A 24,869-nucleotide genomic window follows, 5' to 3' on the forward strand; every position below is an offset into this window, starting at 1 on the left:
ATCTCACCGAACCCAAACAAAATGATTCCCCAGTTTTACTCTCCCCTTAGCTGCATCTCCAAATGCCTGCAGCCACCCTGGCAGGATAGGTGTGTGACAGAGGGCAGGAGCCTGTGGCCTCTACCAGCTGCAGCTGAACTACTTCTCTTCTACAAATTCTCTAAAAGCACTTGACAACAACACTTTGCCAAGGCCCCTGGCAGTGTGCAGGGAGGGCTCTAAGCCGAAGCTTTTTGGCCTTCTCTGTAGGTAAATCCACCTTTGCTCTGGATTATTGCACCTGCGCAGGGATTCAGAATTAGCCACTGCGGAGAGCCCCAGGGACGTCAGGCAGAGGTTCTCAAACTTTCATGGTTGGTGGCACTCTTAGTTAGTGTTGCAGTAATTTTTTCTTGGCACCCCGTAAGCGAAAACATTACCCAATAGTTTCATTTATCAAGTAGTGGGGCCCAAAAACTCAGTATTTGTGTTCTTGCAACACAGACATTGAAAAAAAAAAAAGAACAAAAAAATGACATTTTAATTTAATTCAATAAGCACGCTTACTCATGAGTGGGATGTGTGCGCCTGTTGGGTGCCACACGACCTTTCCAATCTTGGAATCAGATTGGACACCGCCACCCCTGTTTCCAGTTCAACATTGATTTTTGTGGTATTTTCTTTTTATCACAGCAACCGCCAGAAATCCAGCTTCACTAGGACAAGGACTCACCCAGAGGAATGTAGTGTGATCTGATTTTGAAACTGTTAACTATTCAGAGCTAGTTTACAAGGTGTGCAACAGGTATCTAGTATTTCCCCAGAAAACTTGAAATATCCTGTGAGTTTGCTGTGGTATTTTGGGGTGCCTTGGAACAGACTGTGAGACCTTCTTCTTGCCTCAGATCTAATTTACATGGCATTTTTGCCTTAAAGATGAAAGAAACACACATCTGGACGTATTTAAAGCACATACGCAATTTTGTGCTTATTCTTTGTGAGAAACACGCATAAAAATCCATCCTTTGGTTTGTAACCCCCTGACAGTGATTTTCATTCTCACTGCAACAGATTTTCTTGAGTATGGTGATTATGTCAAATGCTTAACCTGACACCTTGCTGTTTTTGGCAAATGCCATATAATGGACAATAATTATTAAAACTTAACACTGTGTGTCTCTCTCCCTCCTAGAAGGAAGTTGTTGGAAGTACGCAAGAAGTATTAGTTGTAAAACCCCAGGGCTTATGTGCTCCAAGGAACATTTATGAAGCTGTGCTTGACTAGTAGTTTATACAGAGGAGAGATGAGTCATTTGTTATCTTGGGATTGAATCCTGGCAATTTTTAAGCTCATAAAGTTACAGGAAATGTTGGCTGCTCTTCATGGGCTATTTGTTGTATTAAAAATCATTAATGACAAATATTTATTAGATAAAGTGGAAAGATCCATCTCTGTGAATTGTTGTAACTCATCATTCTACTAAGTGTAGTTATTCAGAATTTTTCTGTTTAAAAATGAAATCACATAGTGTTGTATAAATCATTCATTTTTTTTTTCTGCAGAATTATTTTGGATATTCTAGGCTTTTTGCTTTCTACATACCTTTGCGAAATAGCTTATCAATTTGTACAAAAAAATCCTGCTGGGATTTTTCACTGGGAGTATGTTTACAGGTCGATTTGGGGAGAATTCATAGCTTAACAATAGTGAGTCTCCTCATCTACAAATACGGTACATCTCTCCATTTCTTTAGGTCTTCTTTATTAGGACAGAGTTTTGTAGTTTCCAGTGTACAAGGCTTGCACATACTTTGTAAAATATTTCCCTAAATATCTGGTATTTTTAGTGCTGTTATAATTGATATTTAAAAATTTTTAATTCTAATTGTTTGTCACTAATACATAGAAATAGTTGATTGTGTATACTGACCTGTTATCCTATGAATTTATAAACTCACTTATTTTAATAGTATACTTGTAGATTCCTAAGAGTTTTCTATATAGAGCATCATATATATCATCTGCAAATGAAGACAGTTTTACGCTTTCCTTTCCAATCGTGCCTCATTGTGTGGGGCGTCATTGAACTGCAGCCAACTCCAGCTGTCTGTACAGTAACAGAGCAGTTACTAGGGCCAGGCCTTGACCTTGCACAGGGCTTCCCGTCCTCATTGCCATTCGCTGCCTGGGTTCTGGCCTATGGGACCAGCGCAAGGAGGATGTGAGGTCCTCACCTCCCAGCGGCGTGTCCTCGGGTTGAGGGCTCAGCTGGGCTGCAGTTCAGGCTAGATTACCTGCTGCCCCTGCTCCCTTCTTCAGTGGCCGTGAGATAGCCCTGTAAACTGGGAACAGAGGTACAGGTAAAGGCCAGAAAAACCAGCCTGCCACACAGGCTCCCCTCGATCGTACCTCCGCAGTGGTGCCCACGGCGACACTGTTAGCAGGACCCCGGGTGAGTGGGTAGGTGGGTGCATCTGCAGTCACGTGACTTCCACCTGTCCCTTTACCTCCATGGTGTGTGAAGTGTTCACACCTGTGCAGAGCTGCCCTGAGCAGCACGTGGCCAATCCTTTGGGGTTTTTTATATTTAAATTGTATGCCATGGCTTGATCAAGTTGTTCATATACAGTACAAACATGCTCACGAGATCAGCATAGAAAACACATTGAAGTAGGTGCTTTTATCATCACATTTTATGGACAAGGGGCTAAGGCTTGGAGGAGTCGGGTGACATATCTAAGACCACACAGCTAGTGAGCACCGGACTGAGTATCACACTCTGGTCCATCTGAGGCCAGAGCCTGTGCCCAGCATTGTCCCCATGCTGAGTGGCCCGGACACCTGTCCTCTGTCCCTCTGCATCCCTGAGAGCGTAGGCTGTGCCAGGGCCCGCCTGGGCCCGTCTCTGGGGGTTCTCCACCCAGATTGACCACTGTGGGAGGAAGGCATTGATCAGCAGTGGAGATCAGAGCAAGTGGGGCCAGCCAGGGCTTCTAGAGACCATCAGGCGGCGGCAGCCCCCTCTAGCTGATGGACAGGCCTTTTAAGTGGAACAGGAATCTAACACTGAGCCATGCTGCTTTTAGACACACTACTGTTCCTCATTCTGAAATTACATTTGGACAAACCAAACATTTCTTCTTCTTTGGGTTGTTTTGTCCATTTTGAACAGTGAGTGGATGGTCCTTATGTTCGATTGTTTCTGCTCTGTTTAATTTCCCTGTTGCCGCCGGTCCACCCGGAGATGGTAACCGAGGTCAGTGGTTGCCTTTTCATCTCAGCTGCACAATGAAGCCTTGTCAGTTGGCCTTTTCTCTGTGGCCCATCCTCCCTCTGCTCTTCCTTTCTGCTCGCTCGTCTGCTGAATGTGGAGAGTCCTGGGCCCGATCTCAGATCCCACGTGCTCCTTACCTTGCTGCAGTGTCGGGGTGAGAGGGAGAGAGCGGGATTAGATCACAGAATGTTGGAGCTGGAACGGACTTGGAAGCTCATTCTCGAAGCAGTTCGTCCCATTGTACAGATGAGGGAATGGAGGCTACTTGGTGGCCCAAGGATGGAGCTGGTCCTTCTAGTGCCCAGGCCAGACCCTCCCCGAGCTCCCACATTGTTTTCTTGGTGGACAGACCCCAGAGCCACTGTCTCTGGTCCATGGGAGAAGACAACTGCTGCTCATTTTAGCCGGAAAACTCTGTGTTTGTTTTCACCCCATGTGGGCAAATTCTCCCACACCTAATCTGGGAAGCCAGAAAGAGGAAGTGAGTTACTGATCCTGGTGGCAAGACGCTAGTCATCATCCTTGTGAAGGTCTCGGAAACACCACGCTGTCTCTGGGCTTGCTGGCCTTGCCGGAGTTAAACCTGCTCTTGGCCTCACCCCAGGAAGCTGGTCCAAGGAAGCCCAGATGCATTTGTTTACAGCTGTCACTGTCACTGGTGATGTTCGCCAGGCTCTGTGTTCGGGAGTTTCCAGCCCCTCACTTCCGTCTCCTGCTGAAGTGCGCCCAATTAATAACAGCTACCTGCGAGGGGAGTGGGTCCTCATAGGGCCAGCATTAACGCGGAAAAGTTGTAGATTTGGTGAAAATGTGGGCTTGGGAGGGCTTGGCCAGATTTACCTGTTATTTACACTCTATTAAAAAAATTAGTGTCCATGGAGAAGTTACTTAAAGTCAGTGAGCCCCTGTTTCCCCCAATATAATATGGGAACAGTACCTGATTTTCCTATTGCACAGGAAGGTAGAAAAAAAATAAGATCAGGTAGCATGTTAAAAGGTTTCAAAAACAGAAATAAAATGATGCTATCGTGAATGTGTTAAATTAGTTTATTTTCCCTAGTAGTTGCAGATCTTTCTGTGCACCTTACAAAATCAAGCTATGCAAAGAGGTAAGATGCTGTAGCACTCAGGAGCCAGGACAGAGAGGGGCTTTGTCCACAGGTGCTCTTCTGGGTGTCCTTCTGAGAAGGACAGCTTGGGAGAGACAGGCTGGCCCTTGAGATGTCCCCGTGCCCTGTGGTACTGAGTTGGGTTACTGCAGTCCCTGGTGGCACAGCAAGGCAGGGACAGAGGAAACAATCCACAGATGCTCTGGTGCCACCAGGGAGTGTGGCTGTGCAGCTGTGATGGGTCACAGGAGGGCTTGGAAGTCTCACAGCTTTTGCTTACGGCCGAGAGCCTGGGGAATGGCTGCCCTACTCCTGGCGAGGGAAGCGTGTGTGTGCATGTGTGTGTGTGTATGTGAGTGTATGTGCGTGTGCATATGTATGGGTTTGTGCATGTGTTGTGTGTATATATGTGTGAGTATGTGTGTCGGTATATGTGCATGTGAATGTGTATGTGTGTGCATACTCATGAGTGTGAGCACACGTGAATGTGTGTGGATGGTGTATATATGCGAATGTATGTGTGCACATGTGCCTCTGTGTGCACGTGTGACATGTGTGTATGTGTTGGGGCGGGCGCACAAGCCCTTTGGTAAATAAGGGGCCTGTCTGCAGGTCAGTGGTTTCCTTTTAACCAGCAAACTCCAGATGCAAATCCCACCGAGCCGTAACGGGGATTGGGAGGTGAGGGGGACACGACAGTGCGCCCTAGGCCATCTGTGAAGGAACAGGTTTCTTTTCCTTTTATCCATCGTGGATCAGTTTTTGTAAAATACACTAGAAATGAATTACTAGCAAAATGCAATAAAAATGACATAAAATGTAAGTCCCAATTTTGTTTTATTTCGATAGATCTAGGGATACAAGTGGTTTTGGTAACATGGTTGAATTGTGGTGATGTCCAGGTTTTTAGTGTACTTGTCCCCTGAATAGTGCACATTGTTCCTGGTAGGTAGTTTCTCTCCCCTCAGCCCCTCCCAGCCTCCCGGCTTCTGAGTGTCCGACGTCCGTCGTATGCATGCCCCCGCACACCTGACGCTCAGCTCCCACTTACAAGTGAGAACATCCAGTATTTGGTGTTCCGTTCCTGTGTTACTTCACTTAGGATAATGGCCTCCAGTCCCATCCAAGTTGCTGCAAAGGCATTATTTCAGTCTTTTTTATGGCTGAGTAGTATTCCAGGGTGTATATAGACCACATTTTCTTTACTCCTCAATTGAAGACAAGCCCCAATTTTTAATTTTTTGATGCAAAAGGCATAAGTTTACTGTGTGAAATTGCTATAAAGGTTTCCAAAAGCTTCCTGTCAGTTTGTAGAGAGCAGCTGGCAGGGCAGCCCTGGTCCCTGGAGCCCACTTGTGTGGCACTGAACCAGCCCGCCCTGGGAAGGGACACAGGCAGAGGGTGATGCCATGTCAAAGTGGCCCCGGGTGGCCAGCTTTATGGCAAGGCTGGTGGAGGTTGAGGTATTTGCTGGTGCCTCTGCTCAGTACTTTTGTGGTGACAGTGTTGAGAGGAAGCACCCAGGCTAAGAGGTCTTCATTAGAGTTCACTGCCTTCCCTGGGAGCCGGGAGGACCTTGCTGCCTCCAGAGTTCCAGAGACCGAGCGAGTGTGCCCTCTGGCTCCCCCTGACCGTGCCTTTCTCCAGGTGATCACAGCACAAAGCCCAGGATCCTTAAATCTCTTTTCTTTGCGTTTGTTCTCAGGGCAGGAAGATCCGAACAGTTTGCGCCATAAATATAACTTTATTGCTGACGTGGTGGAGAAGATCGCCCCTGCCGTGGTTCACATTGAATTGTTTCGCAAGTAAAGAGAGTCTTCTTTTTTCTGTAACTTCTGACGCTTTCACCAATAAATGCTGCCATTAACAAATCATCAGAGCTCTTTTTGAGACACATTAAAGTGTTATTGAATTTGTTCCTACATTAAGATAAGCATTTCTCCCTTACAACGTTTTCCCATTTGACTATATAAATCTACCTTCTTGACCGTTCTAGATGTTTTATTTAAGAGCCTCTGGCACTGAAGAGATTCCCAAAGGATATTTTCTAAGTGGAATGTTTTGATGCATGCAAAAATTGGCATAACGTTTAGATTTTTCAATGTTAAAACCGAATATGTAAAGTAACCATTGCCAGGTGTGTGTCATTATTGCAGAACCAATTAGTCCATGTGTTGAAATGTTCATTTTAAGGCGTTTTGGGCTTAAGTGTGTGTTCTTTTGGGTTCCAGGCTTCCTTTTTCTAAACGTGAAGTGCCAGTGGCTAGCGGGTCTGGGTTTATCGTGTCAGAAGATGGACTGATCGTGACCAATGCCCACGTGGTGACCAACAAGCACCGGGTCAAAGTTGAGTTGAAGAGCGGTGCCACCTACGAAGCCAAAATCAAGGATGTGGATGAGAAAGCAGACATTGCACTTATCAAAATTGACCACCAGGTGAGCGGTCTTCCCTTCGGGTCTAAGTGTGCTCCTGCCTGTAGGTGCCCTGGGGAAAACCATGGTAAAACCTAGAAATGGCACAGGCACCAGAGCTTTGAGTTGGCATGAGAGTCTCGGAGTGTGCCAAGCTGGCCCTAACCAGTCAAGTCTGCACCAAACGGGGGCCCTGACGCCATGCCGAGTGTGGCCTGGGGTCGGGGACGGGGAGGAACTCAGGGATGCTTCTAAGAAGCCAGGCTGTCAGATCAGAGCGTTTTTATTAATAAAATAGTGTTTTAAATGCTCATAAAGGAAATTAATAGGTTTGTAAAGAAATTAGTAGGTAAGCAATGAAAACTGAGTCTTCCTCCCCTACCTGATCCTGAGGCACTGTTGTTGCAGATTTTTATTCATCCTCCATAGATAGGTCAACTGTTCACAATGTACACAGCATTTATTGGGTTTTAGATAGAGCCATACTTAACATGTAAACAGCTGCTTTGAATACAAAGCAAATCTTCCAAATCAGGGGCTTTGCAGGGTTATTAGATGTGTTTTAAAACAATGTTCCATACTCAAAAAGTTTTGGAAAACTTGAATTAAAACAAAGCTAATGGATTTCTTCCTTACAGAACTTATCAGAGCCTTTCGTATGCTAATGTGCACAAGGCTTGCCTACAAATGGGTGTAGTCTCACCACTATTTGCCTAAATTATAATGATCTGAGCATTAAGTTTTTTTAGGTGAGAGGGGCAGAACTGAGACAGAGTGAGCTCAGTTTGGGAAATGCTGTATTTGAAAATGCTTTCTATTTAAATATTCTTCTTGCAATCAGCTTTGCTCTGTTGATTTGTTTAGCAAAGTCTACATGGCTGGAAGGAAATATGGTTCTTATAGGCTCAGCAAGAATCCCCGTTCCTTGGCACATTGATTATGGAGGCTCAGTTTGCTGTGTGGCGTGTGCATTCAGAATGAGCTGTGTTTTCCGGATTCTTCACATTCTTACAATTTTCTAGACTTCAGATGAAGGGAAGAATCAGGGTACGTTGGAATCCTGTGTCTGGCCAAGGAAGAGACCAGAAAGACTGAGCCAGGCGGGGTCTCTTGTCCAGGTCTCTGCCTGCCTCCCTTTACCTGGAGTTGGCTGTGAGGTCAGACAAGGTTACACATTGTCCAGGCTGTTTGTGCTACTGGACAGCACACCAGGTACACTGGCTTCTGGAAACAGCCCTGCATGTCTGGTTGGGCAGTAGAATTTTGGATTCTGGGTTCTGGATGCTGGGTCTTCTTCTTCTTTCTTTAATAGCACCAAGTTGCTACCTGAGCCCAGGCTCCCTCGCAGCCAGCATTTTGGAAAACCACCAGCTCACACACTTACACCTGCCTCTCCTCCTTCCCCGACGTTCCTGTAACCTCTCTGTGACTTTGTCGCCAGGCATGGCCAAAGAGGCCCAGGGTAGATGCAGGCTCTGTGCCTGCTGTGGGCTTCAGTGAGGTTACAGTTGCATGTTATTTCTATTAGGTTACCGTGGAATTTCTAGCAACAACTAATCTTTCAAAATGTGTTTATTGGTTACAAGATAATTGGGCTGGGCCTCGCCTTCATCTCTAATTTTCACCCAGTCTGCAAGATAGCTGTGTTGTCCCCATTTTAGAGAGGAAGAAATAGGGGCTCAGAGAACTTCACTAAGCTGTCTGAGGCCGTACGGCTACACCTCATTCCTCCAGCCCCCCGAGCCAGCTGGGCTGCTGCCGCCCAAGTGCCCAAACCCACGGCCACTGCTGGAGGGATGTGATGGGACAGCTTGACCTTAAATAACCCATGGGAAGGCTGGCACGTCCCCGTTTAGGAACACTCTGCTAGAAAGGTGTCCAGGATGTGGTAGGCTCACCGGAAGGAGGCGGCAAGAATAGCACAGCTGCGGCCACACGTGGGGACTTGTCAGCCCCACGGAGCCCTTGGAAGGCAGCCTGCAGCGGGGGCCACGGCTGTGTGCGGCCGGGCGCCGGGCTGAGCACTGCGTGAGCTGCGCCCTCTGAGTAACTCCGCATTTGGAATGTGTGGGCGCATACCGTGCAACTGCTTCTGCCCAGGGGGTATTCTTTTCCGATTCTGAGCCAAGGTGGAGGCTGTCTCCTGTGTCATCCCTGACATGTCCCGGCAAGATGTGAATGATCTCAGTGGACAAGTTTTGTGGAGTGAGTCTGACGTGGCTCTTGCTGTCCCGGGAGTCTAGCTGTTCAGCCAGCAGCATGCTGTTTGACATGTGTTTCAAGCCTGAAAAAAAGGGGCTTGAAAATTTGAAATTGACCTGATGTGGCTTTTCAGAATGCAATCGGAAATGAAAGGATATTAAATTGCAGGCACCCACACAAAAGACTGTTTTTCCACTGACTAAACTGCTTTTTTTTTTTTGCTGATAGTAGTTGGAAGTAGGCAGAGTGAAAACATCTCTTCCAGCTCTTTCTCCTTTGTTCCCTTGCTCTGGTGATAGGTTATTTGCAGGGAGGGTCTAGTTTGTAACGAGGCTCAGATTGGGCGGAGCCTGCCACCTCGGGAATAGGAGCATAGAGTCACCGCTCAGCGCGTGACTGAATAAATGTGTGGTGGGCAGTGGTTGGGTATGAGTGTGCCTTGCCCTGTGTCATCTTGAGACAAGAAAAAGGAAGAAACAGATCAGGAACACTCAAGAGGGCATAACAGAACCAACAAAAACTGGGCTTAAGGAAGGAAAATCATTCCACATGGCGCCTTGTCGTGTGAGATCAGCCACCCCCAGGGCCATTTAGGAATAACCCGGGAAGCTGGTGAGATGGCCCACCATGCCCAACGGCCCAGGGACTAAGCTGGTGGCTGCTAATCTGGGCGCAGTTCCTCCCCCGGCATCACAGTTCCACCTGCAGGATTCTCTGTGAGGCAGACTGCCATTGTCCTTCCTGCATGTGGCATTCTTGACACTTTTACTGAACTGGAAATGAGCGTGGACATCTGTTCTCATGTCCACTTGACATCCACCTCCCCCCTTTTCTGGGAGCAGCAGCCACTAGCATTTCCTCCTGGCGTCTACTTCTTTCCCCACCCTCTGAGGACAAGCAGAGGCTCCTCTTGGATTTGCAGATTGCAGCTGGTGTCACCCCCAGAAAGACTAACCTGGGTGAGGCTGCCGTAGCCCCTGCCGCCGAGACCCCACTGCCTGGGCGCCTGCGCTCTCTGAGCCCAGTGTGTCTGCTTTTTCTCCACTTCTTGGAGCTCCCCTCCCGTCTCCAGTGGCTTGGAGTTGCCAGAGATGTTTCTGGGCTTGTGACCAAAGGACTCTTTCAGCTTTTCACTGCTGAGCAGACACGTGTGCACGCGCTGGGCCTGCTGAATTTTGAGACCCGGAAGAACTTCTGGGAGAGGGCGCACGGAGCAGCCCCCTTGCCGGCTCCGCTGCCCCCCACTGAGCTGGGGAAGCGAGGGTGTCCCCCTGCAGGCCCATCCCGTCCAGCGCCTTGCTGTGTTTCTGTCCGAATCAGAAACTCCTCTTCCTCTGGGATGCAGGACTGGGGCCGGCCTGGGCCTGGGGAGGGAATGGCAGCTGCAGAAAGTCGGGACCGCGTGCATGTAAACATTTTAATAGAAAGCAGCTTGGACGCAGACCGTTTCCAAATGTGTTTAACATGAGCCACTGGCTATGTGCAGAATATTTTTAACTTTCATCCAAGGCAGCATTTTCTCCATGTAGTTTTATTTTTTTCCTTGAGCACTTCAGGGAGTGTGGGGAGGGAGGGGGAGAGAGGAAAGTAAAGAGAGAGCTATTTGGTTTCCGTGGGCCAGAGTACGGGAAGAAATAATGGCATGTATTGAAGAAGGTAGGAGGGGAAAGTTCCTTTTGATACAGCTGTTTTTCCAGCTGTGCTGATTAGGAAACTTAGAGAAAAGCATCTTTCAGATCATGTCCTTCCCATCCTATACAAAACCCTTTAAAAATTCCCTACTGTTTGTATGGAGAGATCCTAACTCCTTACCTTACAAGGGTCTGGAAGGCCTGACCTGATTGGGGCCCCCTCCCTCCTGGCCTCTCCTGCCCCGCTGTCCCCCACCCTCCCTGCTCGGTGTCCCCCACACCCTGCTTGCCTCCCTCATGGGCCTGCCAGGACGACATTGGGACTGTGGTCCCTGGTAGCTCAAAGCGCTGGTGAGGCAGTGAGGTTTCCTGCGGGTGCTTTTCCCTGACGCCAACAGCCAGGTAAATATTTGGAGACGGCCTTGTCGAGGCTTGTGAGATGGTTTTCTTTCCTCTCTACCCCCCGAAGGCCTGTGCCAATCCCTGGCCACCTTCGGGCAGACGGCACCCGCAGACCTGTTTGAAGTGGCCAGAGAGCGAAACCTCTGGGCACTGGGGCAGCTTTGTTTGCAGAGGGTCCTTTTACTGCTGAGCTTGCTGGAGGGGCAGGAAGGCTGACACCCCGATCTCCATGAAGTTCAGAACAGGGTCACTTGGGGGGTGCGCCCAGGGGCCTTCACACAGACGTCCCAGGAGCTGCCTAGCAGACCCTGGTCTTCTCCCAGCCAGAATTTGGCCCTGCACGTGGCGGGTCTGCACTGAGTTATCTGGGCGAGGAGGGTCGGGGAGCGGGGAGGAGTGGTGCTCGGTGTGACTCATGCCAGTTCTCCTCAGGCAACCTAATCGTCAGCCTGCTAAGTCGCATGAGCTTGTCCAAAAGCAGATCAGATAACGCAGAGCCTTTGCTGCTGTCCTCCGGAGCCTGTCACTCATCCTTGCACAGGGACCAGGAGCCTGGAATGCAGATTGCAATGCCCTGGCTGCCCTCTGATTTTGTCTCTGTGTTTTTCCACTTTGGATTCTTTCCCCCACTCCCTCTGTGCTGGTCTTTCTGCAGTCTCTCTCTTCTTCTCCCAGAACACAGAGGGCTACCATTACGTTTGCGAAAGATGCCACAGACCCCGTGGACGTGATGAGGCTTCCATTACCGTATTGATTGTTACCATTTTTAGGGCGGTGGGAATCGATATTCCATTAGGGAATGTGCATGCAGACAGCGAAGCAGAAGCTGCCTTTTATGCTGCGCCAGCCTCCGTGCAGAGGCGGGTGGGGACGTGGCTCCTTGCTGCTCCGATTGCAGCTCCTTCTGGCATGAGAAGTATTTCAGTTCCCCAAACTCTCGAGGCTGGAGCCCTTGTGTGTTCTCTGGCCCCGTTTCAAGAATTAGTTGATTGTTAAGGAAATTCTTCGGCTATATTTTTATCTTAATATGGTAATGCCTTTTTTCACTTTGGCACTCTGTTTTCAGGGAATTGGATCAAGACTATTATTTATGGTTCTGACAAAGCAGTTCCCAAGTCAGTGGGACTGAGTCTGTAGATGCCCCATTGGGAATGTCTCCTGTTCTCTTCACTAGGGATGGCGGCAGGGGTGAGGGGGGGCAGGGGAGGGGCATAAATTGGTTCTATTTGACGGTTTAGTGTGTGACAGTGTTTTAGAGGCCAGAGTTGGCCAACTACAGCCTGTGGACCAAATCTGGCCCTCCATCTGTTGTTGGTAAATAAAGTTTTATTGGAACATAGTCAAGCATTCGTTTCGGTAGAGTTTATGGCTGCTTTCGCCCCGCAACAACAGAGCTGAATAGTTGGGATGGAGACTGTATGGCCTGTGAAGCCAAAACTATTTGCTTTCTGGCCCTTTGCAGAAAAAGTTTGCCAGCCCCAGTGGTAGGTGACTGCCACCTTGTCCTGAAGAAGACAAGAGTGAGAGTGGCTGGGAGGTGGATCTGCTCACAAGAGCAGAGCAGAGCGGAGCGGAGCGAGGGGAAGTGCTAAGTGGCCAAGGGAGCGACAGAGAAGCTGATTTTGTTTGCGCTTTCTGCTTTCTCCTGAGGGGGATCGTGTTTCTTTCCTGAAGATAAAGCTTTAGTCTTGCTGGAGTGAGCAACCAGAGGCCTTATTTTTGCCTATTTCTCTGTGATACTGATGGAAAGGAGTTTGCCAGAATTCCAAGATATTTTATAAATTGTTATCCAATTTTAAGATCCTCGTAGACCTTCTAAGGTCTGGTTTGTTCACTCTCAGTTATTCCTTATTCACTCACTGGTTTTGTACCTGCGCACTGAGCACCTGTCTTGGCCAAACGCTCTGTTAGGTGCTGAGGATGCAGTGGCCGGGGGCAGATGCCTGGAGCCTGAGCTCTAGGGGGGCCTGAGCTCTAGGTGGGGCCTGAGCTCTAGCGGGGAATGTGGAAAGTGGACTAAATTCAGCGATAAGTACAACGCGGGAAGCAAACAGAAAGACTAAAAGGCTCTGGGGGTGTCAAGACCTCTGCAGTCAGCGTAGGCAGGGAAGCTTGTCTGAGGAGGTGACTTCCAAGCTGAGATGGAAGGACAGAGACAGCCAGCCGAGGGGACAGGGGGGAGAATGAGCGTTGCGGGTGGAGTTACCCGGGTTCCCATTTCTGCCCAGCCTAGAGGACCTGAATCTTGGATTCGGTGCAGACTTTCATTTTCCAGTGAGTTTGGTAGAACCTTCCAGAAGACAAGTCAGTGTTTCTGGTTAGCTTGTTTCTCTGCATACTGTCTACATTTCTTTTAGGCCTTGGTTCTGTGGGGTTCCTGCTCATACTGTGGAGAGCTCTGGTGTCTTAAGTAGGCAATCTCCTGAGAGTCCGAAAGTACGAAAGTTCATCATGATCTGGTTACCTCTCATTCACAGCAAGATAGATGCAGTTTCCCATAACTGGTTTTCTGAAATCATCCAGACTTGTTTCTATGACAAGGGAAATAAGACCTTCGTGTGAATTGAGGACTGATTATTCTAATAGATAAGCTAATTAACAAGTCACTTTGGTTAAACAAAACACCAGAATCTGGTAACAGGAACACGGGACTCATGGTATTTCCCTCTTTGTTTTGTCTGCCAGGCAGCTCACAGAAACCATTGGCCCTCCCTTTGTCCCCGTTTTACGTCATGAATATATATTTAATTAATGTATTATAATATGCCTCTAATGGTTGACCATATCAGATGATTTTTATATAGAGGAAGGTATACATCTTTTAAACATTATTAAATAAATTTTTTAAAAATGCTGTCTCCTGGGCAACTTTGCCGCATGTGGGGCCCACACCAGCTCTAAGTGGTCGTAGGTAATGAGGAGCCCGTGTCTTCAGTTCAGTTCAGCACACACTGAGTGACCGCTGTGTGCTGCATGCTGAGCGCAGCAAGCAGACGAGGACCACAGCCTTGCCCACCACTGGGAGCTGGTAGACATGAGCAGCCCTTCCCCTCCCTGAGCCTGCAACCTCGCAGGCAGCTGCAAACCAGGCCACATCCAGAGTCACTTGCCCAAACTGAAACGCCAGGCCTAGCTGACCCCAGTTATTACCCAACTTTAAGATCCTGAGGGAGACTGTTCATTCTTTCATTTCTTCACTTAGTCATTTATTGATTTTATAAATATTTACTAAGCATCTGCCATGGCCAGACACTATGATGGCAGTATCTGACACACTGAGGTCAGTGGATAAAAGGGGACGTATCAAAGGGGCTGACATACGGAGAAGACCCAAGTTATGCTTGACCCAGACCGTGATTTTTCTCCTCTGGATGCCGCAGAATATATACAATCACTGGTCCTTGGGCTCTCATATAGAATTGTTGACATTTTGTGGTTGAAACAACAAGAGTAAGGGAATGTTTGAAACGGCAAACATTTCTTAATACAGCTTAAAGGAGACTAAATATTGTGGTGGTGTTTACAAACAGTGAGGAGGAAGGTGGTTTCATTATTTCATTTGTGGGTGCTCTCTCACTCTCTGGTTTTGAACAGCCATTTTCTGTTCTCTTTCTCCTTCTCTCTCTCTCCTTTTCTCTCCCACCTAGACCTCTCCCACCCTGCCACCGTCCCATCCGTGCTCGCTCTCCCACTCCCCTCCCTGGACAGCAGTAACAACACAGCAGTTGGGGAAGCTGTGATGGCAACGATGGCAACTTGATCACACCAGTGTTCTGAGTCTGTACATGGCGGGATCTTAGTGATCACGTAGCAGATCCCTCCTGCTCTAACCTTTTGGCTCCTTGCTCTCACCCCTCCACACACTGCAGCTACCCTTGACCTTGCCAAGGTCCTATCCTTGCCCTTGTCATTGCTGATAACTTTCACCCTCTCTAGCTCAGATCCCAAGCATCTCACTCTCGGGCTACCGCCTCCTCCCCTGGCGGGACCAGCTTCACAGGTGTGTGACTTGCGTACTCATGGGCCTTGTGCTCTGAGGTCGCTGTTCTAATTTTATCCTTGAATTTCTGTTTTGTAAGTGAAGTCCAATGAGATAATGGAGGCTGCTCAGGGGGCTTGGAGGTTTGGCCCGGGCAGGATCCGTCCTCCTACTGCCTTCCCACTCCCTGGTCCCATGGGACCCCTGGCCCTGCCTGATCTTCCCCGCCCTGTCTCTGTGCAGTGGTCATTGCTACCCTCCAACCCTGGAAGGGGTGCGGGATGCACACCCCACAGCTTCTTGGTGGTGCGGTGTGTGGTGCAGGGCTTGGGCTGGGCCGATGATGCCATGGGCATTTGGTGGGCCACTGGGTGGGGGCAAGCCTCTCCCACCCTGATCCAGGTAACTAATGCATCTTGGCACAGAAACATCAAGGCCCTGAGGGTCATCCATCCTCTGTGGGTTGGGGTGGTGGGTCCTTAGAAAGGGAGAGACCTGGCTTGACTTCCCCAACTTCAACCAGAACGCAATGCACGGCTGAGACTGGATGCAGGAGCTTGCAGAGTTGGTGCAGGTATGAAAGCCTAACTGAGGGCAGTCCATAACCACGGACAAGAACCAGCTTCAACCAGCTTGCCAGCTGTCTAGCTCACCTTAGGTGAACTTTGGTTAATTACAATATCATTTGCGTTGTGGTTTTTAAGTTTCTCCACCCTTGAAATCACCATGGCAGTTCTGAAACAACTATATAAAGTATGAAAATGGGAGGGAACCCAATTCTAGGAATTACTACCCAAATTCTTAGTAAAAGCCACTCCTTAGTCTTGAATATTCCTCCCCTCAATTAGTGAGACTTCAAAAGGCCAAAAATCACATCTTCCTGTTGCAGCTGCTCTTTTCCAGCCTGCCCGCTCCCTCTTTCTTGAGAGAGTACATTCACTTTCGATGAAAGCTGAGCGCTTTGGTTTACCTGGTGCATCCTGAAATTCTTTTCTTCTGACCTTCACCAAGAACCTGAAAGAAGCTCCACTTGGAGGCCGGTAACAGTCTGGTAGCTGGTGGGCAGAACACAGAGCCGCGAGGCCCCCGGTTGTCTGCACTTGCTGCTTTGTGAGTATCTTCACGCTCAAAGGACCACGACAATAACTAGCAAATAAAAAACATCATGACAGGTGGAGAGAGAGAATGTGGAAGAAAGGAGAAAGCTTTAGTAGTTAGTTTTAGTAACTTTAACAGCACTTTTTATCTGCTTTCTGAGCAAGGGGCCTGCATTTATATTTCACGCTGGTCCCCACACGTTGTGTAGCTCGTCCTGCCACCCTAGGAGCAAGTCAGCAAACCTTTGGTTTGTCTGGGTGCCCACTCCGCAGATCCGTCTGTCACCTTTCCACTCCCCCTGCCCTGCTCACGTGCTCACGTGCTCCCTCACCCAGGTCGGGTCACTCTAGCAAGTCCTTAGGTGGTGACATCCCCATAAACGACTCTCCGGCAGCCTGGCTTGGTTTTGCTCGGGAATCCTGCAAGTTCTGCGGCACTGACTGCTTCTTGCTGGGTGTGGGGGATGTGCTATTTTCTCCATAGCATATTGTTTAAAGAAAATGAAAGGTTAGCATAACTGTTTCCAGAAGGCACATTGAGTCACTCAGTTGAGTCACAGCCAGTTGCTGCAACATTAGCCTTTGGAGCAAACTTCACCCACGGCAGGGCCGGCCTGGGAGCCCCAGCCCGGAACTGAGGGTGCTGGGCAGCGGCGGCGGATGCAGCGGATCCTGCAGATTCAGCAGCAAAACCATTTTTGTAACTCGGGAGCACTTTGTACTTTTCAGAGGAGAGAAAGAAGTCATTGACTTGGCTCATTAGGCTGAAAACAGTTGCCAATTTTTCGTTTAGTTTTGGTTTTACTGGTTTGTTTTAATTCTCTTCTCTCCAAGCTTTAGAGAATGAGGTTGATTGAGGTGAGCGCCTGAGGACCGTTAGGAAAACCCTGAACGGAAGCTGAAATATTGATGGGTCATCGCTTTTTGTGTCCTCTCTGGAGCACTAGTGGCCAAGCCAACACCTGGAGACTTCCAGGAATCGCCCTCTTAGTGCCACAGAGGGGAGCAAGGATCAGTCCGCCCCATGGGGGCTTGTACGGAAAGAGCTTTATTGGCAACCCCAGTGCCTGTTCTGATCTTACCCCTTTAACTCTTGTCTGCTCGTAGATTTTTTGGAAATCAGGTCTTCTGGAAAGAACCCTAAGTGTCAGAGCAGAGAAGAACATTGGGTATCACCAGGCTCAACTCCCTTATTTTAGAGACGGTAAAACCGAGACCCAGAGAAGCTTATCAAGTGGCCCATGTCACAGAGTGTGTTAATACAGGACCAAGACTGGCCCCAGATGTCCTGCTGCCTGGACAGTGTTCTCGCAGCGTATGTGGAGCCTGAGGGGGCAGTGTGTGTGTGTGTGTGTGTGTGTGCGCACACGCACATGTGTTTATCTATCTCTTCTGCCCCACCTTGGTTGATGTTGGAGAGCCATCCCGGGGCATCACTCAGGACAGGCCCAGCGTTTCTGCCCTGGGGGAGTTCCGGCCATTGTGGTCCAGCCGTGGCTCAGTCGTGGAACCGACGGCACGCATGGTGCCCTCAAAGCTGAAGCCATGCAGTCCACTCCCTCCCTTGGGGTCCCTCAGGAATGGTCTCTGTTCTAATTTTTCTTAAACTGCCCCATTTCCCAGTTCTATGTTCTACCCACTCTCGTCCCCTGCCCTGTGGGACTATTGGGGGCACAGAGCAGCTCTTCCCTTGCCACCGGCCTTGTGCCCTGAGCATCGGGGGGGTGGGTGTGGGCTGCTGAGTAGAGCCTGGAGTGGAGGTCGGGGGGGCCGCAGGGCTCTAGTCCCAGCACCAGCACCGCCCGCTGGGGGCCCTTCAGTCCCGTCACCAGCGAACTAGGCATGAAGCTGTCCTGCCTGTGTCACACAGCGGTGGGGTACCAAAGCCCAGCACATGGCAGAGCCTGAGAAAGCTGTGTAGACGGAGGCGCGCACTGGGAGTGGGTTCTTGCCCTGGCCGGGCTCTGTCCCCACCGCTGGAATCTTGCGGTCACCACCATGGAGCTGTTGAGACCGCTGCTTCCCTTTTAGCAGACTGCTCCTGCTCCCACCCCTCAAGGAAACTTTGTGAAGGAATGACCCTCATTAGAGTCCTTTCTAAACGTCGTTAGTTGCTGGTATTAGGATCATCAGTTAAAAATGAACATTTTCCCCACGCCTTGGGGGACGCTCATGGCTGCCCATTCTACAGCCTTCTTCCCTGCTGGCAGAGCCCTGGGTTTCTTTAGGCCTCCCCTGACTCCACCCCATTCCTGAGGGGTCCAAGGCAGCGACGGGGACTGTGTTCTCCTCACCAAAGAGTGGTCGAGAGTGACCCTATGACCAGTGAGGGGTGTGCTGAGGCACTTCTGGAGTTTCTTTGCTCTTCTGAAGAGACACACTTCCATGGGCACTGTCCCGTCTTGTCGTGGTGTCTGCAGTGACGGTGGCCATCTGGGGACTGTGAGAACAGGCTGAAGGGGATTGGACAGAGAGAAGGAAGGGGACTCGTTCTCGAGCCTCCGAAGTTACCCGCCCTGCCCTCGGCCAGGTGGACATGCACTCTGTTTTGAATTGGATTTTTTGTTACTTGTAGCTGAAAACACCCTGACTGATACACACAAATCATTTTTAGTGCTGTTACATGTTTAGCCCTTATGGAAGATTCTGGGCTGAGCTGCCCGTGGCGAGGGAGTTGGGCTTTGTCTCTTCTTAGTGAGTGTCCCGGTGGCTGTGTGTGACTGTGTCCCTGCCCACCAGACCAAGCTTGCAGGGCAGGGGTGGATTTCCTTGATCTCCATGTTCCCCACGCCAGGCGCATGGGGGACACGCAATGAATGTGTTGAGAAAGTTCTCGTGTAGGCAGTGGACGGTGAAAATGAGGCTGCCAGGCCTGTTGTCCTTGTTTGTTTGTTGTAATCTGTTAATGCACGAACCGCAGGAGCTGTCTTTAGTCATGCTACGGAACAGCCTCTTCCAAGTTTTAGCGTCAGATCTCCGGCATGCTCAGTGCCGTGCCTGTGGCTGGAATTTAGTAACGTACACAGATGTGGTAAGAAGGCGTGGCGTCCACTGCAGCCACCGTCACCTGAGCCGTTTCTGCACCGGCCTGGGTAGCAGTGAGCTCGCAACCTGGTGTTAGCGGATGTGTGTGTTCTCAAAGTCCTTCTCTCTTTGGCTCTGTTGTGAGGACACTGTTTAACATCCTCGAGTCACATGCAGGCTGGGGACAAGTAGGCATTTCATCCCAGATGTCCCTTCTCTTCTACTGGCCTCCCGGGCTCTGTCCTAAGATCGTGAGAACTGGCCGTGTGACGGGCTCGCTGCAGAATGTCTGTTGCCCGGGAAGCACCTGGGCCGAACATGAGCTCTGGGCTTTCCTGGTGGGGTCTGGTCTGGGGTGTCTGTCTGGGGTCTCCTAGTTGTGGAGCCTCAGTGGTTTGCATTTGCCATCTCTCTGCTTTTGTGCCCACGCCCACTTGTATTTTCTTCTCCCCAGCAGTGTAACAATCTGGTGTGAAGATTGGGACCCACACGTGCCCTGTCCCCTCCCCTTCCCCTTGGCCTTCTCCTCTGTGGTGGAGGACGGGTGTTTGCCCCAGCTACTTCTAGGCACACTGGCAGGCTCCAGGGAGGCCCAGAGGAGAGGGGATGGGACCTTCAAGATGGCCTGTAGCTGGTGCCACTTCAAAGACAGACTCAGACAGAGCGTCTGCACCAGGAGCCTGGGGATGCTTTGATGTGGGCGGTGTGGGAACCAGCCTATGGGCAGCAGAAAGGGACGTTAGTGTAAGAATGAGTGGACCCCGCAGGGTTTCGTGGCCTCTGGAAGTCAAGGTCGCAGCATGGCTGTGTGTCTCCAGCCGTATCTGCAGTGGATCTCCCCCAGATCCCCCCATGGAGTGAATGTCTAGACAGCTATGGAATTAAGTGCTCAATTACCAAGTCGGAATTTGGCCAGCAGAGGTATAGCTGCCGAGCAGACAGGCCAGAGGTGGGGCTCACGGCTGAGAATGAGCTCCACTTGGGTCTGGAATGAGCTGACGGGGCGATGCTCCTGCAGCCAGCCAGCACCTGCAGGGAGCTGGGGCCAAATGGCCCCCCAAAGGCAATTTGACCTCAGGGGACAGCTGTAAATCTGGCCTGGCTGACATCTCTGCAACACGTCACTCCCTTGCAAAGATTTCTGCCTGTAATTAGAATTCCAGGGTAACACGCACTGGAAGTGCAGGTGCGGGACCTGGGAAGCCTGTTCTCTTGTCTAGCCAGGCTGCTCACGGGCTGTAAGAACTCTCCGTCTCTCAGCCTCAGTTTCCCCATCAGTAAAAAGGGTGGAGGGAAATATGCCCCAACTCCTAAAGTTGTCATGAAAGTGCTTCGTCCTCTGGCAGGCGAAAGGCTCATCCCTGTCTCCTAAGCTCCGGGTTTACGATATAAGACCTTGCCACCCTCGTATGTGTCCACTTGCTTGACAACCTATGAAATGTTGGTGTGAATAAAAACTTCAGGGAGACGATAACTGGAGATGCCCATCCGTGCAGGCTTAACTAGGTGGCCACTTAGGTGTCCATGTTTCCTCCTCTGTGTTTGGGCGAGGATTGGTTCTTGGGGAGACTCCCGGGCTTGCGTCACTGGTGTCCACCTCGCCCAAGCCCATGTGGCCACCTGAGTGTGGCTTGTCCACAGGGTGCTCTGGGCCCCGTGGTGGGTGCAGGCAATGTCCCCTGGGGACCTGGCCCTCCCTGGGAACATGGATGGGCAGTGTGCAGGCCCCTGGGCTCCTCCTCCCCTCCTGGGAGCCTGTCCCCTCTGTCCTCACAGCTTCCCCCAAAGTGTGTCCTTTTCCCCGCGTCCTCCGGGCGAGCTCAGACTGCAGAAGAGGAGCGCTGCAGGAGAGCTGCCTTTAGGTCCGAGCCACAGAGCCTGCGTCTGGCTCCCTTCCTGGGAGGCGCAGGCGGGTGACAGGGATGGGCATGAGCTAAGTGCGAGTTAAGGTCTCCACAGTGAAGCCGGGTGTGGTGGCGCCCCGGTAGTCCCCCAGCTAGTCAGGAAGCTGAGGCGGGCAGATGGCTTGAGCCCAGGAGTGTGAGTCCAGCCTGGGCAGCATAGTGAGACCCTGTTTCTAAAAAACAACAATAACAACAATCTCTCCACAGCGAGTCCTGCTTCGTAACTTTCTGGTGTGGCTGAGTGGACGCAGGCTGGGCCCCCTTTCCTGGTCTGAGCTGGACCTCCTGTCTTGCGTCTTCCTTTCCTGGGCAGCCCCGCAGCCTGTGCTGACTTCTCCCTGCCCCGCAAGTCTGGCCCTGAAGGCCTCAGAGAAAGACACGGCTTTCCAGCCAGCCTGGGCCTGAAGGAACAGCAGTGTCCCCGGCAGACCTCCCCCAGAGTGGCCGAGCACACACGGGCAGCCCTGCCTCCCGCCCCACCCGCACGCTGTGAGCGCTGAGGTCATTGCTGGCAGGGGCTGCTGGCACGCGCCCAGGGTAAACACGCCGTGCTGCGGGTGTGCTGTTGGATGCCGATGAGCTGGACGAGTGGGGGGCTGTGGGGGTGCTGCAGGCCTGCACCCCCACCTGCAGCCCTGCACGCTCCAGCCTCAGGCGACCCCAAGGGGAAAGGGTCACCGTCAGGGCAGACCTGTGCCTCAGCTGGGTGACACAGACTGGCTCATGCGAGCATTGCTGGCAGGGCTGTCCCGCTGGGTCTGCACAGACCTAGTCCTGACGGCGCTAACCAGCACTTAGATGAAGCTGCCACGAGCCAGGCGGTGTGCACAGGGCTGTTCGGGCCAGTGAGACAGGTGTACCATGTCATTTGCAGATGGGAACCTGGGCACCTGAGTGGCGGTAAGCCCAGGCCCAGATCTCAGCCAGGCAGCCTGGCCCCAGGTCTGCGCTCCCGGCCACGCACACGCTCTGCTGGGCCTCTCGGTCTCCGTGAGCTGAGCGGCGTCGCTCCTCCTCGTGCAGTCTCCTAAAGCCAGCTTTAGGTCTCAGGCCCTTCCCTCAACATTCCTTTCTCCCTCCGTGAGTTTTCTTACCCAGCACCTTCCTTATTCAGTATGTGTTGGGGGATCATTTGTGGCTTGGCACTGTGTAGTGGGTGAGAGAGTCTGGGTTTGGGGTCTCAGTCCCAGGTTTAAACCCTGCTCTGTCTCAAGTCACTTAGTCTCTTAGGGCCTCAGTTTGCTCGTCTGTTCAATGGGCATAGTGATCACCTCATGTCATAGGCTCGTGTCTGCTCGAGTAACCCTGGGTTCCACCCACGCTACCCTCCTGGACAAGCATGAGCCTCTAGAGTTGCAGTTTGCAGCAGGGCTGGGTCGGCTCTCTGCTTTCTGGGCCCCGTCTGTGTTGTTTGGGCGGCTGCTCATTGTGACTCTGAACAAAGGCTGAAGGAACCCAGGAGATTAGCTCGGCGCGAGGCAGGGAGAGAAGCGGGCCCAGCGCCTTCCCTGATGGAAGTGGGGAGACCCTCATGTGGTTCTCCTCAGCGTCTCAGCCCCAGTGACTGCAGCTGGCTTCATCTTGTCCCATTTTGTGGTGAAGAGCTGTTGGGGGCTCCCCACGCTATCTAGCCTTCGCAGGGCGCTGGGCATCAGGGCTTCTTGGGCAGGTTCTTCATCAGCCTGCCCTGTCTGGGGAGCAGGGGTGGGTGACAGAGGACCTTTCAGGAGAGGAGAGACAGCCCACCTGGGTCTTGGTGTCTCAGGTCCTGGAGGCCTTGCTGTCCCCACCCTCCATCCCCCCGTCTCACCAGCATTGCCCGGTGCACAGGGGCGCAGCGAGCCGAGTCAGTGTGATTCCTGCCCGCAGAGCTCCCAGTACTCCGGGACTCAGGGTGGGTGTGTGTATGAGACAGGATGAGTCCGGGCAGGTTGCACCACCTGCCCCACGGGGTGTCCCGGCTCCAGATCCTTCCCTGGGGCTTTGCTGTCTAAGACCGCCCCAGGCAGTCTTGCCCAAAACCCTAAATCCATTTTATCACCCTCTGTCTCCTGCCTTGAGGTTTCAGAGCAAGTCTGTGCTGATAGCTTCAAGATGTGATAAGACCTTGAAGTGGCCTCCAGTGACCTCCACAGGGTTTGCTTGGCATGCAGCTTTGATGTTTGCTCACAATGTCACAGCGGGTGGGACAAGAAGTTCGGTCCTTGCCCCCAGGAAGGGGATGTTAGTCCTGAGCTGCTTTCTCCACCAGACCTGGTTTTTCAGAATGGCCCGTCACTGTCCCTGCTTGGTATTCCACGATATCCGTGCCTTTATCCGTTGTGTTCTGTGAACCACATTCATGTTGTGCTTCCAGGGCAAGCTGCCGGTCCTGCTGCTGGGCCGCTCCTCGGAGCTGCGGCCGGGAGAGTTTGTGGTCGCCATCGGAAGCCCGTTTTCCCTTCAAAACACAGTCACTACCGGCATCGTCAGCACCACCCAGCGAGGCGGCAAGGAGCTCGGGCTCCGGAACTCGGACATGGATTACATCCAGACCGACGCCATCATCAACGTGAGCCTCCGTCCCTGGGCCGCCGGCGGGCTGGGGCAGGGTTTTGCCAGAGGAGAGGAGTCGGCAGAGGTTTTATTCCCGAGCTTTCTCTCAGTCTGTGTGAAGGGACGGAACTAGATCAAACCGTGTGCATGCCAGCGCCAGCCGCAGGACAGGGGTCACACAGAGGCGAGTGTGCAGAGCCGAGCTGCTGTGATGCTGGGCTGGGTGCACAGCAGCCTTATGCCAAGAAGCAGCAGTTGCGTTAGGTGCTTTAGAGCAAAGCGTTTGGCCTCTGGGCTTCAGAGCAAAACATTTCCTGTGTATGGCACATCCAGAACTTTCTGGAAATTGTTAAGATCATTTTTATCCAGCAAATTTAGGTCGACAGGAACACATCTCAGGGAAGAGCCGTGCCCCCTACTCCAGGCACCGTGCTCAAGCATCAGCCAGGTGGGGAAGCAGATTGGACCATGCCCTGACACACACATAACCTTCCCATTTCTGTTTAATTGCAGTACGGAAACTCGGGAGGCCCATTAGTGAACCTGGTAAGAACCTTCAATACCTATATTACTTGTTTGTTTTTATCTATGTACATACTGTGTTTTAAAAATGCTTTTGCTTTCTTTTCAAACACGAGCTTGCCAGAGCATATTATCTAATTCTTTCAAAGTGAGCACTGTGAGTGTACTGCATCCTTGTAAATTAGCCTACTGATCTTTTCTGGAGAGCGTAAGGCATGCTGGAGTTGAGGATTGAAGTGTCACGCCAGAGGACGCGCTGGTGTTTCAGAGTTACAGGCAAACGCAGTGAAACTCAGGCCCAGCGCAGCGTAGGCAAAGGAGCAGGCCTGCAGGCTGAAGGTGGCAGCAATGCTGGCCTGTCACAGAAAGGCACCTCCTCCAGATTAGGTCTCCTGGGCTGCCGAGGGAGCTGGCTGGGTTCATCCGCACTGTTTCTCTTGGCCAGGAACCCTCCCCGAAGGCCTGGCTGGAATGAGGAGGAGTTACCCACCCACGAAGATATATCACTTAAGTCTACACTGAAATACTTCAGCATAAAAACCGAAGCCTTGGAATCTCAGACAGTCAGAGCCAGAGGGCAGCTCAGGGGTCATTTATAGACAATGACATCAAGGCCATCTCAGCAAGGCCCAGGATGGTGGCGCCTCCTAGACGGTCCCTCGGTGTCAGGGACTGAGAGCTCAGCGCTTGCTCGCGGGAAGTGTGTGAGGCGAGATTTAGACTCTCTGGCAGCTGTCCCTTCCCAGTGGGAGAAATGAGGCGTGATTATGCCACCTGCTCTGCCCCGGGGGTCGCTGCC

The 24,869-nt window shown here is 51.3% G+C and overlaps 1 protein-coding gene across 1 annotated transcript in view; it reads left to right on the forward strand.

Moving 5' to 3' along the window:
* The window catches only part of HTRA1 (HtrA serine peptidase 1), a 48,244-nt gene that overhangs the window by 18,322 nt on the left and 5,053 nt on the right, over nucleotides 1–24,869 (forward strand). The window contains exons 2-5 of the mRNA XM_069459974.1: nucleotides 6,068–6,167; nucleotides 6,594–6,798; nucleotides 23,370–23,564; nucleotides 24,062–24,094. Coding sequence (XP_069316075.1) covers nucleotides 6,068–6,167; nucleotides 6,594–6,798; nucleotides 23,370–23,564; nucleotides 24,062–24,094 — 533 coding nt within the window. The remainder of the gene's footprint in view (nucleotides 1–6,067; nucleotides 6,168–6,593; nucleotides 6,799–23,369; nucleotides 23,565–24,061; nucleotides 24,095–24,869) is intronic.

This window comes from Eulemur rufifrons, chromosome 28 (assembly GCF_041146395.1).
Source record: "Eulemur rufifrons isolate Redbay chromosome 28, OSU_ERuf_1, whole genome shotgun sequence".
Taxonomy (NCBI): Eukaryota; Metazoa; Chordata; class Mammalia; order Primates; family Lemuridae; genus Eulemur; species Eulemur rufifrons.